Source organism: Martes martes (assembly GCF_963455335.1).
Source record: "Martes martes genome assembly, chromosome: 1".
In the NCBI taxonomy this organism is placed as follows: Eukaryota; Metazoa; Chordata; class Mammalia; order Carnivora; family Mustelidae; genus Martes; species Martes martes.
The window spans coordinates 134,382,869-134,397,958 of record NC_137888.1 but is presented as its reverse complement, the minus strand read 5'-3'; the positions used below and the strand labels follow the sequence as shown (position 1 = coordinate 134,397,958).

General features: G+C 37.2%; 1 protein-coding gene across 1 annotated transcript in view; it reads right to left on the bottom strand.

Annotated features, from left to right (window-relative positions):
• KCNH8 (potassium voltage-gated channel subfamily H member 8) overlaps positions 1-15,090 on the bottom strand; it is a gene marked incomplete at both ends in the record, with an annotated part of 371,995 nt that overhangs the window by 11,661 nt on the left and 345,244 nt on the right. Inside the window, 3 exons of the mRNA XM_080813771.1 lie at positions 8,108-8,184; positions 10,008-10,114; positions 12,567-12,925. Of these exons, the coding sequence (XP_080669897.1) occupies positions 8,108-8,184; positions 10,008-10,114; positions 12,567-12,925 (543 nt within the window). The remainder of the gene's footprint in view (positions 1-8,107; positions 8,185-10,007; positions 10,115-12,566; positions 12,926-15,090) is intronic.

The window sequence follows — 15,090 nt, the reverse complement described above, 5'->3', positions numbered from 1 at the left end:
AAATAGGTGGCCTCTGAGATACCTCTCAAATTTCAGATTTTATGATTCTACCACATTATGAAAATACAATAATATCAAAGCAAAGGTTGCTTAAATATTTGTCTTAGAACCCATTTACCCATTAGAATAATGGGTAAATTTTCTTTTACCCATTATTTATAAAAGTTGATTACTTCAAATTCTACCCTATCATATGGTCATATAAGCATAAAAAGGAAATTTGATTAATTTAGTATTGATTTATAATATTGTGTTTATTTCTACTTGGGAACAAGTAAATGGGAAGTGTCAGTTCCTATTGTCTAGGTGCCTCATGGTTCTTTAACAAAGAGACTGAAAAAAATCCCCAAACCTTCCCAAGTTCATATATGCTTATTTTCTAGTACTGAACATTGACTTACTTGAGATACAGGATATTCTCTGTTGTACTTCATTAAAGTCTGAGTACTTTAACAACAACATCAATAATAACAATAATAATAATAATTTTGAGGCATTTCACAGAATTTTTTTGAGCTATAATCAAAGTCTTCAAGAGCCTTGGGGAAGGTAGAAATATACACATGAAAATAACAGAAAATTTTATAAAAGAAAATACTGCAAGGTTAGAAAGCAGGTGTTAAAGCTCAGAGAAGGGACTTAAGATTTGGCATTCATCATAGAAGAATCAAGAGCAATAATAGGAGATTAGAGATAGAATCAGAGCCCTTTTGGAAGATGTATGATGTTCTCATTTTTAAAAGGGGGATATTCATGTATTAGGGGATGATAAGAAAGAAAAGTTCCCTGTAATCCCTTCCAACCGTAAGATTCTATAAAAAAATTCTAATACTGGGGCGCCTGGGTGGCTCAGTGGGTTAAGCCTCTGCCTTAGGCTCAGGTCATGATCTCAGAGTCCTGGGATTGAGCCTGCATCAGGCTCTCTGCTCAGCAGGGAGCTTGCTTCCCCCCTCCCCTCTCTCTGCCTGCCTCTCTGCCTACTTGTGATCTCTATCAAATAAATAAATAAAATTAAAAAAAATTCTAATACTATCTGTAGCTGCTGGATTAGACCAATTATTGAACTTAATTTTCCTATTGATGAGTGGAAAATGGCAGAGAAGTTTGTTGTTTTAAACATTTTTCAGCTTGTGGGGCTCCTGGGTGGTGCATTCTGTTGGGTGCCAGACTCTTGGTGTTGGCTCAGGTTGTGGTCTCAGGGTCATGGATCTCATGGTCAAGCCCTATGTCCAGCTCTGGGCTCAGCATGGAGTCTGTTTAAGACTCTGTACTCCCATCCCCCCTGCTTGCACTCTCTCACTTGCTCTATCTCTCTCTCTAAGATAATAAATCTTTAAAAAAAATTTCAACTTAGGAAGTATGGAGGGATGGGGAAACACCCATATCCATCTTTTTAAAAAATAACCAGTTATTCTGAAGCTATCAGTTAGTATTCAATTAATAACTACCTACCACCAACTGGCTAATTACTAACAATAAGTAATTAATAACCGACTGTTTAAATTTCATTTGAATTTTTCTCTACTTGTTTGAATATACAGTAACTCATTTTACTGACTATTTCCCACTTTTATTCCTAGAACAGATCCATTTTCCAACCATTTCTGCTCCTTGGAGGCTGACTTGTATGAACTCCATCAACAGGGTTATTGGCTCATTGGGTTTGGCCATTTTAAAACATCATCAGATTGGAGGGTGGTAGCAGAGGGAGGTCGAGGTATATGTTCCTCTGGTTGCTTCCCTGCAGGGTTGAGGTGGGCAGAAGGTCACAGAGGGTCCCAACAAAAGATTACAGCTCCTTTCACGTCGCTTTCTCCACCCACCTTCCTCTGACTCAATATTTCAGAACCACTCTCTACACTGACCCCTTCACACCTAGGAGTTGTAGTGAGTTTCTGTTGTTATTATTCCCACAGTGGAGGGACAGTTCTATGCTTTGTGGTTTCCTTACACTCAAGGAACTTCTTTGTAAATACTCCTTTTATTCAACCCTGCTCAAACTGCCCATTTGGAATGTGGCATTGGTCTCCCTTGGACTCTTACCGATATATCCATTTAGTCCCTCTATTCAAAATAAAAAGAGGCCTATATATAAGTAATCACAGGCCAGGAAGACAAAAACAGCTAATATCCAAAAGCTATATCCATGTTAAATTCACACTTCACAGGATGAACTTTTGAGTGGCATAATTTTTTTTTTCTTTTGGGAGATCCTCACTATTCTTTAGGATATATATGTGTGTGTGTGTGTGTGTGTGTGTGTGTGTGTGTGTGTGTGTGTGTTATCAGTAAATCTCTCATGAGAGCTGCAAATCTACCCATGCATACAGGCTCGAGAACTGAAAATAAGCAAAAAGCATCCTGCAAATCATTAAATAGTTGAGTGTATTCCAGTTTAGAAGGCTATGTCCACAAAGTGTAACATTATAATCAATAATACCTATGTTTTAAAATGAAAAATGCAGAATGGTTTGTCAGCAGTTAAATGGATTTTGCTTTCCTTTGTCAAAAAGTGAATGTACAACATTTTTTTAGATTTTGCTTTTGAGAATTGATGGTCAAGAACGCATATGTGATCATGATGCAGAAGAAAAGAGATTGTACAGTCAGATCTTGGAACGGCCTGGCAATTCTGTCAGTGCATTTTGGTTGAACCAACTGTCAACAAGAAGATATAATAATAACACTAGTTCAGAGGACTGAAGAATACCCTTTACCATAAGGTATTACTCATGTAGGTTTCCTTGTGTGAATTATTAATAGAACTCTAAATTTTCACAGCCATTTCTTAGGTAAGGAGAAACTTCTGTTACTACTATTCTATTTTTTTGACTGAAAGAGACTTCATTGATCTCATGATACAAATATGTAGATGTGACCTCAAAATCATAAAGAATGAAAGAAAAAATAGATAAACTGGATATCACCAAAATTAATACTTTTGTGCTTCAAAGAAAAATGTTTAGAAAACAAAAAGGCAACTTCGATAATGGGTGAAGAAAACTGCACATCATAACTTGCATATGGAATATATACAGAATTCTTACAACTTAGTAACAAAGAGACAACCCAATTTTAAAGTGGGTAAAGGATCTGAATAGACAATTTTCCAAGGAACAAACACATGAGAAGATGCTCAATATTATTAGCTATCAAGGAAATGCAAGTGAAAACCACAATGAAATACCACTTCATATGCTCTAGTATGGTTATAATAAGTCCTATAATAAAAAATTGTTGGCAAAGAAGTAGAGAGCTTGGAACTTTCATGTACTGCTGAGTGAGTATAAAGTGCTGCTGCTGCTTTGGGAAACGGTCTGTCAGTTTCTCAAATGTTTAAACATAGAGTTGCCATACGAGCCAGCAATTCCACTTAATTACCCAAGAGAAACTAAAACATGTCCACACAAAAACATGTGTGACTGTCCTATGAATGTTCATAGCAACATCATTCATATTAGCTAAAAAGTGGTAACACCAAAAATGTCTATCAGCTGATGAATGAATAAATAAGAAGTGGTATATCCACACAACGGAATATTACTTGGATATAAAAGCAAATGAAGTACTCCCACGCCACATGGGTGAACCTTGAAAACATTATACTAAGTGACAAAAGCCAGTCACAGAGGATCATATTGTATGATTCCATTTATATGAAATGTTCAGAATAGGCAAATATATGGGCAGATTCATAGGGCTGAGGGTAGAGGAACTTGAATTCCGGGTGATGGCTGTATGGTATGGAGTTTCTTGTGGGGTAATAAAATGGTTTAAAATTGATTACGGTGATGAATGCACAACTCTATGAACATACAAAAAGCCTTCAAATTATACACTTTATTATTTTTGATTTTTAAGAAGATTTTATTTATTTATTTGCCAGAGAAAGAGAGAAAGAGGAGAGTGAGAGAGAGAGAGAGAGAGAGAAAACACAAGTAAGGGAGCAGCAGGCCACCTGCTGAGCAGGGATCCCAACATGGGGTTCGATCTCAGGACTCTGGGATCATGACCTGAACCCAAGGCAGACACTCAATGACTGAGCCACCCTTTAAATGGATGAATTTTATGATACATTAATTATATCTCAATAAAGTTGCTTTAAAAAAAAGGAAGTTAATAAATAGTACGGAAAGATGGGCTTCTCCCTTTAAAAAGTCAATATAAGTTGTTTCTACAAAGCCCATTTTTTGTTTAGCAATGTTATATACATTTCATTCTTCTGAATACATTTAAGACTTTAATGGTCTAATATTAACTGGGTCCTTTGAGTACATACAAAATAAAATGCTAAAAAGGGGCGATCAGAGCATTCCACCCAAAGTGCCTTTTGGTGAACAAGGATGATTTAACAAGCTACCTGCATTCTTCCATTTTGAAAATGAAGATTTGGCTGTGATTTTGTTTCCAGTAAGCTTGGCAGATTCTTTTCTGCCTAGTTTCACAATTGTTTTGCTATTTATATGTTTAATCAGGTAATGATGAAGCATCATTAAAATGGCGTAGTGGGTGTCTTTGCCCTTAAATCTTTAAGTCTTACAGAGCAAGTGTTCTTTCCATTAACACAGTGACCCTATCCCATCAAACTATTTAGCTAAAATAAGATGCACTGAAATATAAACATTTTGCCCTATTATTTTCTATTCCAATTTTATACTGATTATTTTAGTAGCCAAAGAAAAGTCTCAGATAAACAGTAGTCATTGTCATGATCAAATGTTTCCCTTGAATCCAGTCGTTTTCATGTTCTCCCCCATAAGCACTGAGACTAATTCTCTCGTACTACTCTGCACTGAGCAGGAGGGAGCAGCGGGTGCTAACTTGAGAGTCGCCTTCTGTTGAACGGAAGTATAATCTTGTATAAGAAGAGAATGAGTATTTGACCCCTTATTAGCAGAAGACATCATGCTGGGGGCTTTATATATGGTATTAAGTCTTCACAACAATCCTGTATTGCAGATTTTATCATTACCACTTAATAGAGGAAGAATCTGAACTTGGGGAAGGTGAACACTTTGCTGAAATCAGACAGTTAATTTTATGAATAGAGATCTGAATATTTTCCTCTCTCCAAAGCGTATTATCTTTCTCTACTAGTGTGTTTTATGTCTTCTGCCTGCTGCGGTGAAGCACACAGCTTCCCTGGTCGGCTTTGCCACAGTATCTTTCTGGGTCAGCCAGATTTCAGAAATGAGGAAATATTCTAACCCTTACCTACAAACCTTTTCAGAAATGGAGCATTTGACTTACATAGCCCATGGCCCCCACGGAGACAGTTTGTTGTTATTTTTAAACAATTTCCTTAGAATTGCACTCTTTCTTTGTTGCCCTAAAGCAACGGCAATGTTTTCAAAAGCGTTCTAATATTAGCAGCTGCCCTACATCTTTTAAACTCTCGTCACTGCTCTGTGAATGTAGGTTATTACCAACATTATTCCTTTTCTGATTTTTGTTCTGTATTTAGCCAGCTAATTATGAAACCCACATATCAATGAACAATTTCTTTATATCTTAAATGTTTAAGCAAATATCAGAATGAGATTGTTGCCATATTCTCATACTTGATATAACACTTGACATGCCCCACATATACTGGGGATTGACCTTTTTTTTTTAAAGAGTTATTATTATGTAGTATATCCCGTGTTCATTATCGATTCTTCTCTTGTCTACTACTACCAAGAAATAGAATAAATGAAAAACAAAGCAATCATGGGTGAGTGGTAGGATACTCCTAATGGAAAAATTAGGTTTGGATTTTAAAATATAGATTTTTTTTTTGCTACATAAATAATATTATAGGAGATAAGAGGAAAAATCAAGTAGGAAGTTGGGAGAAAGATAATTTTACAGTTTGAAACCAATTCGTATTTTCATTCTGCCTATCAGTGGGTTTTAATGTACCAAAGGGTCAAGACTATATAAATTCAATTATGTATAAAAGATAAGATTTTCTTTCTTAAGCTTCAACCATGAAGAAATCAGGTATTTCCTATAAGGAAAAACTAATTCTTTAGGGAAGGATAATTGGACCATTGATATTTTAACTTGCCCTTTTATTTCAATATATGGCAAGATAAAAAGATTTATGTCATCTCACTAGAAAAGCAATCATGAATACCAAATCACACTGGGGAAATACTTGTTTTTCAAGTGGTTATCTGTTTTAATGTATCTACCACTGGCTCACATTATCGAAGGAAAATCGTATAGTGTGTTATAGTGTGTGGATTTACAGCCGTGACTTGGGAAAATTATGTACCTTCCAGAAGGTGAAGATATAAACACATTTCTTTCCCCACAATAATTCTTAACTCTAATATTTTGAGCTACAGTATGGGTCAGTCAGTTCTTAAAACCATTAAATGATCTCAAATGTGAGGGAAAAGAATTCAAACGGTACTAACGGGTGCTTTTAGAGATCAATATTTGAAAAGAAATTATTCAATCGAAGTTTCTCCAACAAGGTATTTAGTTTGTTTTGTTTTGTTTTTGGTGGATTTTTAACAAGAGGTTATTTAGATAATCCAGCGTACGGCCAAATCCTTGTGATTTAAGGGGTTTTAATCCCATTAGTTTTCCATTCCTATCTATCTTGTTAGTCTGCCCATTGGAGCTCTGAAGTCTTATTAGCAACAATCACACTTCCAGAGAGAGTGGGCACAGAAGGAGCAATGGTAGTAAATCGTAAATCTTCACTAAACTGAAGACACACAGGTTTAAGAAAAACTGATTTAGATATATGATTTCATTTTTCACAAATCTCACCAGTGTCTGTAACTGGTTACATTTTTGCTAAGATCTCATCAGATAATGTAAAACTTTTGTCCTAGAAAGGGGCTGTCTGTGCCTGCCCACATGTCCTCGCCTTAGGCCAACCCTGAAGGTCACCAAAGACCAGTCCAGGTCTTCCCGCATATTCCTGTCTGAAGAACATTTCGAGTCTCCTCCGCAGCAAGGACTGCATGAAGGGCTAGGGAGTCAGTCTCTCAGAAACCACCCTCAGTTCCCCCTTTCCTTGTCTTATGGTGGAACAGTTTTGAAATGTCCTATATACTCTCTCAGTGGTCCCCAGCAGGATCGAGCCCCAGTTGCTTACAGAGTTAGTCATCTCATTAGCACAGCTTTATTTATGAGCTTTCATTTCTCACCTGTCTTACTTCTCTACTCCTTCATTTTGCTTTCTGGACCACCTCCCAAATAAACTATTTGCATCCAAATTGTTGTCTCAAATTTTTTTTAATTAAAATTTTTTGGGAGGACACCCAAATTAGGACAGGGATTTGGAAATCACCTTCTCAGTGTATATGAAATGGCCAGAAGAGGCAAAAAGTAAGTAAGTAGGTACCTAGGGCTGGATGTGGGAACAGGGATTAATCATAAATGGCAATGAGAAGACCTGTTGTCCGGGGTGGCAGGGGTAGAGGAGTGGGGGGTGGTCAAAGTATTCTAAAACTTATATGGTGACAGTTGAACCGCTCAATAAAGTTACTAAAAATCATTAAACTGTACACTTGAAATGGGTGAATTTTATGATATGTAAAATATATTTTAACAAAGTCGTTAAAAAAATTACCTGATTTTACATGGATAGATGGTAAGATCCAGAGAAGTAAAGTGCTTAAAGTTACACAGCAAAAATATGTCAGGGAAAGGAAGAGCATTCCAGGTCATTTGATTACTCTGAGAAATAGCATTCATCTTTGGGTTAATCATCTTGCTTTAACTCATTAAAAATTACATGAAAAAAGTGAAAAAGCACCCATTACATCAAGTATCAATGCATTTATGACACTAATTAGTATAATTATCATTTATTTAGTGCTTTAAGCTAAATGATTTGCCTATACTATCTCAATTTCACAATGGGCCATAAAGCAGGCATAATTTTTGTCCTCTTCTAATACATGAGGAAATAGAGCATGAGAGAAGATAAGTAACTTGTGGAAGGTCATGTAACTAATATGAGGCTTAACGGGAATTCATCTGTGGTGGTCTGACACCAGAGCACATGCCTGTAATTACTCTATTATACCACTTTTGCTGGTAACTTGGATTTATAGCTTTTGCCATTCCAGCATGACCAAAGAAAGAGAAAGCTCCATACCTCACTGTTGAGTTTATTTATTTGCTGCTTGGTCTCCTCTGCTTTGATGAAGAGAACAGCAGCTCCAATCTCTGGGTCTGAAAAGTAGAACACACTCAGAATGAGTCCTTCAGTAATAAACCTCATATATGAGGATTGGGGCAATTGGAATGGAGAAGGAAGCCTAAGCTACTACCTTTACCTTTTCCTGATGCCTGTGCACTGTAGGTTCTATCTCCCTGGGATTGGACATGCTTCTAGTAATCCTCTGGACTGTGCCTGATAAACTCCTTGAAACGGGCACATGTCATGGTGGGGACTGGGAACGCACTGATTGGATGTGCCCAAGGCAAATCTTCCCTTCCCCTGAACACAATCACCACCATGTTCCAAGATGGCACAGTTTCTCCTTTTTGAGCATTCTTCAAAAATATTTCACAGTCAATGCCTAAACCATAGAAAAGGAGTGTTCTTTTCCTCTTCCTTTTTCCCCCAAATATTAATTCTTGTGCCCATGAGAGTATTCCCCCCCGCCACTTCTATTTCAGGAGCTAAACTTCATTGTGGGTTTCCTATCTCTTCTTGTGTTCCTCTAAAAGATAATATCTCCCATTTCCTGATTCTCTTATCTTCACTTTTTCTTTACCTTACTCTTCCAAATACATTTGTTTCTGTCAGTGACAAAAGTATAGATGAATCGCTGCTAGCTGGAGTGGAAAGGAATGAGTGATACAGGAATGAGTGATACATATATGAACTCTTACTAGCTGGAGTGTTAAGGGATCTATACACACACACACATATACACACATACATAATTAATTTATATTTATTACTTAAATATATTTATATAAAATGATATGATCATCCTAATACCCTAATTCTGGTAAATTATGGATAGAAAATTTGTTTGCGGAAGGAAAAAATCACTTCCTTCTCTCTGCACACTCCCCCACCTCACCCAGAGACTTACGAGGACCCTTCCATTTCTTCAGAAGATGGTGAGTGCCAGGGAGTAGGATTATTGATTGAGATGGAATACCGGTATTCTACCAAAAGGAGACACACACCCAGGACTGTTTTTATTGGGCTCGGCTTTGTTCATGGGGGTATTCACTAACTGGTAGTAGATCCTGACACAAGGATCTCAGAGCTGAGTGGGAAGGGGAGGATGGAGTTGGCAGGCGACTACTAGCCTTTCGTCTGGAGTTTGCTGGTAAATTATTTTGGATAGCCTATGCTTGCTCATTATTCTCTCTCTAGTAAGTACAGGTGTTTCTTCTTTAGAATTTACCATTCGTTTCTGGCTTTCATTATGTTGATATATTCCTATCAACATATCCTATGAACTCAAGAAGGCAAGGGAGTGAGAGGAGGCTGGGTTAGGTTTGGGGTTCCCTTATATTAAATTCACCATCATTAGAGAGTAGTGCTTCACACAGGTCTCCATCATTTCCAACCTTCTTACATTCTTCTGAAGTTGTTTATCCTCTGATATGCAAACACATAATGCAAATACATAATCTCTCATCAATAAGTTGGTTAAAAATAACCAGTGTTCCTACAGTGTACAACCAACACAGCTTTTCCTCTGGGTAGTGTTGTTTCTGTGGATTAGTCTGCATTTGTAATAAGAAAACATGGTCATCCTCTAATGAATAGCAGAAATTTGAGTCTCCTGACATACCATTTACCTGGGCTGAGAAATGGCAGAACATCTAGCCTGGAGGGAGGAACAATTACAAATTATATCTTAATAACTTGGAGATGGCACAGACTCGAGTCAAATTGTTCCATGGCATTGGTGAAGTTTGATCATGTAGAAAATATTCAGAGAGTGGGAAGGCAAAAAAGTGCCTATGCCAAACATTACAAGTTAAAAGGAAATCACCTTTTGACCGAAGGCTAATATGGAACTTACCTCCTAGAGGAGGGGAAACTCTGGGCTCTGGCCTGATGCGTTCAGAGCCAAAGTCAAAAGTTTGGCTTTCCTCGCTGCTGTTTCCATCTTCAATTCCATCAACAATCCTATTTAAAATAAAGGATATTGGTTAGCTGTGCATTTATATTTATGGGTTCCAGTATGTCTTTTTAAAAAATATATTTTATTTATTTATTTTAGACAGACAGAGAGAACACACAGGGTGGGAGGAATGAGCAGAGAAAGAGAGAGAGAGAATCCCAAGCCGACTCCCCACTGAGTGCGAAGCCTGACTCAGGGCTTGATCTCACAACCCTGAGATCATGCTCTGAGCCAAAACCATGAGTCGGATACTTAACCAACTGAGCCACCCAGGAACCCCGGGTTCTAGTATTTCTAGAAGATTTAAAACTATTGTGTTAATTTCTAAATTCTGTATACTATAAAGCTGTGCTATCCAATATGGTAGCCATTAGCCTTATATTGCTACTGAGCACCAGAAATGTGGTTCATGCAAATTGAGACATACTCTAAGAATAAAATGCACATTGGACTTCAAAGATTTGAGTAAAAAAATGCAAATGGTTTTATTAGTAAATTTTTAAATATTATTTACATTTGAAATTATATTATTTGGGGCATACTGAGTCAAATAAACTATATTATTAAAATTAAATTTCACTTTATTTTTTTGTTTGTTTTTGTTTTTTAAAAATGTGGCTACTAGCAAATTTAAAATTACATCTGTGGCTCACAATTTTAGCTTACATTGTATTTCTGTTGGATAGAAAGACTATAGAATTTAGAAACTTATTTGTTCTCAGATTCAAAGCCTTAAGATACAGAAAACTTCTTATCTGAATTTGTATTAAACCACCACTCTATCCAGAATTAAAGTGTTTTAATCTAATGATTATGGCATCACATTAAATAACTTTGATGACACCTTTACTCGGAACCTGGACAAACCCTAAAGTAAGAGTTAAAGAATTACATATAAATGACTATTAAGACTTTGGCTAGTCTTCTTTCCTGCTAAAGAATGTCTAAGCCAATCATTATTTAAAAAATATAAGTCTAGGGGTGCCTGGGTGGCTCAGTGGGTTAAGCCTCTGCCTTCGGCTCAGGTCATGGCCTCAGGGTCCTGGGATCCAGTCCTGCATCGGGCTCTCTGCTCAACAGGGAGCCTGCTTCCCCCCTCTCTCTGCCTGCCTCTCTGCCTACTTGTGATCTCTCTCTCTCTGTCAAATAAATAAATAAAATCTTTTAAAAAAATATTTTAAAAAATGTGTCAATTGTAGAAAGTTTAAACATAAAAGTAACAAAACTTAGAAAATAAAAGTCACTTGTAATCTACCACTACCTGTTAGCATTTTGGTACATGTTCTCAAAATCTTTTTATAAGTGTAGGATCAATTGTACATAAACCTTTCTTTTCCAGCTCTGACATATTTTCCCCTATTTAGAATTTATTGTATTACTTCTTATTAAAAATTTAGGAAGGAGAAGAATAAGGCAACATTTTCAAATTACCATCCCAACTGAATTCCAGAAACTTTAATGTCCACCTAGTTTTCACTAAGTCTGTTTTGCTTATTTTCTAAAAATTCCCCTCTAAATGGATAAATTGTGTCCTTCAGATGACTAGTTAAATGTACTAAAAAATATCACTGGCTTTACAGGTAGAAAAATAGAATTTGAATCCAGATTTCCAGCCATAATCTATGAGATTTTGGACAAAAGAGTTCACTTCTTATATCTTCATAGTACAGATACTATGAACTACTCTACAGGACTCCTGAATTCCTGAGGAGACTAAATGCAATAGTGAATGTGGAGTGACCTAGCAGAGGACGTGGCACATAGGAAGCATTTCATTTTTTTTTCTTGCTTCTACTTATTATTCAGCTATGCTGTGATTTTTTACTATTGCTTATACTCACCATAGACTACTCCTTTCACATTATCTGCATCAGGATTTTTCACCCTTTCAATCCTCTTTAGCTAATCCTAAAGTGAATTTTTAAAATTAAAAGTAGAGCCATTTCATGTTACCTATAGAGGAGGCCAGAAATATAACAAAGCTTCAGTTGTCCACAATGATAAAGAAAATAGGATTGAAAATGAACATCAGCACTTCATTGCCTTTATGATTTCAAATTATTGTTCCATAAAATGTTTGGTAAGATCAGGTATTGAGGGAATCACATCGATGGGCCTTGTTCTATCTTTTATTTTCATTTAAACTTATAAATTACAAAATTACAATGTAGAAATACACACATAATAATAGGTAGCGCTAAACGGATGAAAGGAGTAGAGAAGAACTTCCGAATATTTAATGGACCCTTTTGAGAATACAACTAACTTTCTCATATTGCACACACCACCACGTAGAGGCAAAAATTGCACACAAAATTCAGCAAAGCTGAAGAACCCAGGCTAGGAACCTATGTGGCTGAGAGGCCCAGAAATCTGAATAATTTACTAGCAAGGTACCAGTTTGGACAAAAGGCAGCCCTTTTCACCTAGGAAAGAATTGCATGATGTGATTCTTACCTTGGACTGAGGTCTGGGGGTCCGGCGCTATTCAAAGCTGACAGTTGCAATTTCAAGTTTCTCTCTTTCCTTTTAGCATGGTTGGGGGGGTCAGTTTCCTGTTTGTTTTTGGGGGAATGTGAACTGGAGACTCGGCTAGGTGAGTGAAACGGTACAGTGCCTGAGGCCAGCTGCTTCAAGCTTAGGCCTAGATAGCTTTTATTGCTTCCAACCTTCTTGCTGCGCGCAGACGAGGTTCCCCTGGTGTAGATGGGAGAGAGGGAGGATGTCTCCTCGTCCTCCACCTCCTCCTCCTCCTCTTCATCTTCCACAATGGATGGGAGTCTTTTGTTGATGCTGCCATTTCCCTTGGGCTCTGACTAAATCAGTGGATAACACAGATTAGTACAGACCACAAAGACCGCTTGAGAGGTAGACCATTCATGCTGGTGGGCCCGCCTAAGCAAAGTCAAATCCTTTAGAAACTTACTTCTCAGTAAAACTTAAGACTTTGCAGATTTTGCTATTATTTATTCAGGGGTTCCATGTCTTGCATTTCTGAAATTCCCCAGGTTTACCCTCTTTGCCATCCTGGCGTCCTTCTGTTAACGCCTCTCTTGGTCTTTTTAAACTGTCTTGGTGGGGAGCTGTGTGAAACCTGCGTTTTACCTGGTTTGCTTCCAGATTATACTCAGACTATCATCTATAATAGTATATGGTGACATGCTCTTAGGACATTTTCAATTTTACAGGAAGGTCTTGGGCCTTGTTATTCTAAAGTCATAAGGTCTTTTTTTTTTTTTAAAGTCATAAGGTCTTTAGTGGAACTTTTATGTGCAGGTCAACCAGAAAAACATATTATCTTTGAGAATAAAAATCTTTCCTATTCTGGATCACATAGATGGAGCAAGTTCAGTAGCATCCACACCTATTCTGCTTCCTGTTATGTTTATTCTCAGACATCAGTTGGCAGGAAATGGAGCAAACCATTTGGTCTGCTCCTCTTAAGAACCTTGGGAAGGGAAGAAGTCTTGTGTAAACCCACCTTAGACTCTTGGCTGGAGTCATTCAACCTTTTAGACTAAGAAGAAGCAAGGGAGAGGATGGGTAAGGGCAATGGAGGTAATGATGGGAGGCAGGGCAGAAAGGACAGCAAAAGCTAAATGAGTGGCCCTCAATGAAGTCATTACAACAATGGGTGTTTCTTGCTCTGCCCCAAACATGGTTTCCCTGCTCCAAAAGGTCATTCATTTTTTTTGTGTGTGCCTCATTCTCTTTTGAGGATACAATTGCTTCTACCTTCTCATCAATAATTTCTAAGAGAAATAAGACAACAAAATGAAAAGATCTAAGAGTACTACTTAAATCTCATGAACTGTCATGATTTTCCTTCATCTTAATATAAAGAGTTGGTTTTTTTGGTATATATTGATTTTTCTGTAACAGCTATAATGATAGATACAACAACAAAAAATGAACTTGAACCTGTGGTGACTTTACAGGCAATAGCCCATTCAGTTTAGGCCAAATGAAACAAAATAGTTAGTTTACTCATGAAGCTTTCTTATATTCTCATCTTAATGGCACAAAATTTCTTGAAGAAATGACATGAGACTCATCTTTCCAACTAGATATGATTATTATAATTAGCTTTTTATTGGAATAGTCATGGTTTGGCTTTTATTTGTTTTTGCTTTTCACAGCATTTTAAAGTTCTGTGTTTATAACAAAGTTAATCCCACATGGAGCTGCGGAGGAACAATTGTTTGGTAGCACTGTAGAATAGAAAAATTAGCTCGTCCCATTAAAGATACAACAGGGCAAATTTATTCAAGAAATGAAAAACAATGAGTAAATTCTTTTAATTGGACTTCTATTTACATTTGCATTGGCAATTTAATCATTCCTTTGGTTCAAGGAGGCTCCAATGGCCCTAAGAGAATTCTCTGACTAATAATCTACAGTGTTTGTACTTCTACAAGTTTGTTTAAATGTCATACTTCCATTTTATCATGGAGACTTGGCACCTTGGGCAGTTGCTTAGATAGTGATTCTTGTGATCAAGGCAGCCAACAGTACTTCTACGAAGAATTAGTTATTCCCCCTGACATTATTGCAGAGAGGAGCCGAATTTATTAGATCAGTAAATACCCAGCCCCACACACAGCCTCTCTGCAGGAGTACCAGTTATTTTCTTCAGGCCACGTACACAGAAATGCTTGCTTCTCTTGGGTAGCTGGATTCACCCCTGTATACACTGCCATAAAGTTCAGCTACAGATTTCTTCCTTCTCTTCTGACCCACTCCTTCATTTCCCCCTGACAGATGTTTCCATGAGGACAATGAGGTTTTTATCCCCATAAGTCAAAAGAATCTCTCATTTAGCTTATGACATTCTACTGAAATAGCCATTTTGAACTCACAAGTGACTAGATTCAGCCAGACCTGTGATGACTACAGGGGAAGCAGAATAAAGTCTAGCGGCTGAATGCACGGACTTTTGGTTACACGGTCCTAGAAGTCCTGAGACTTACTACCTATTACT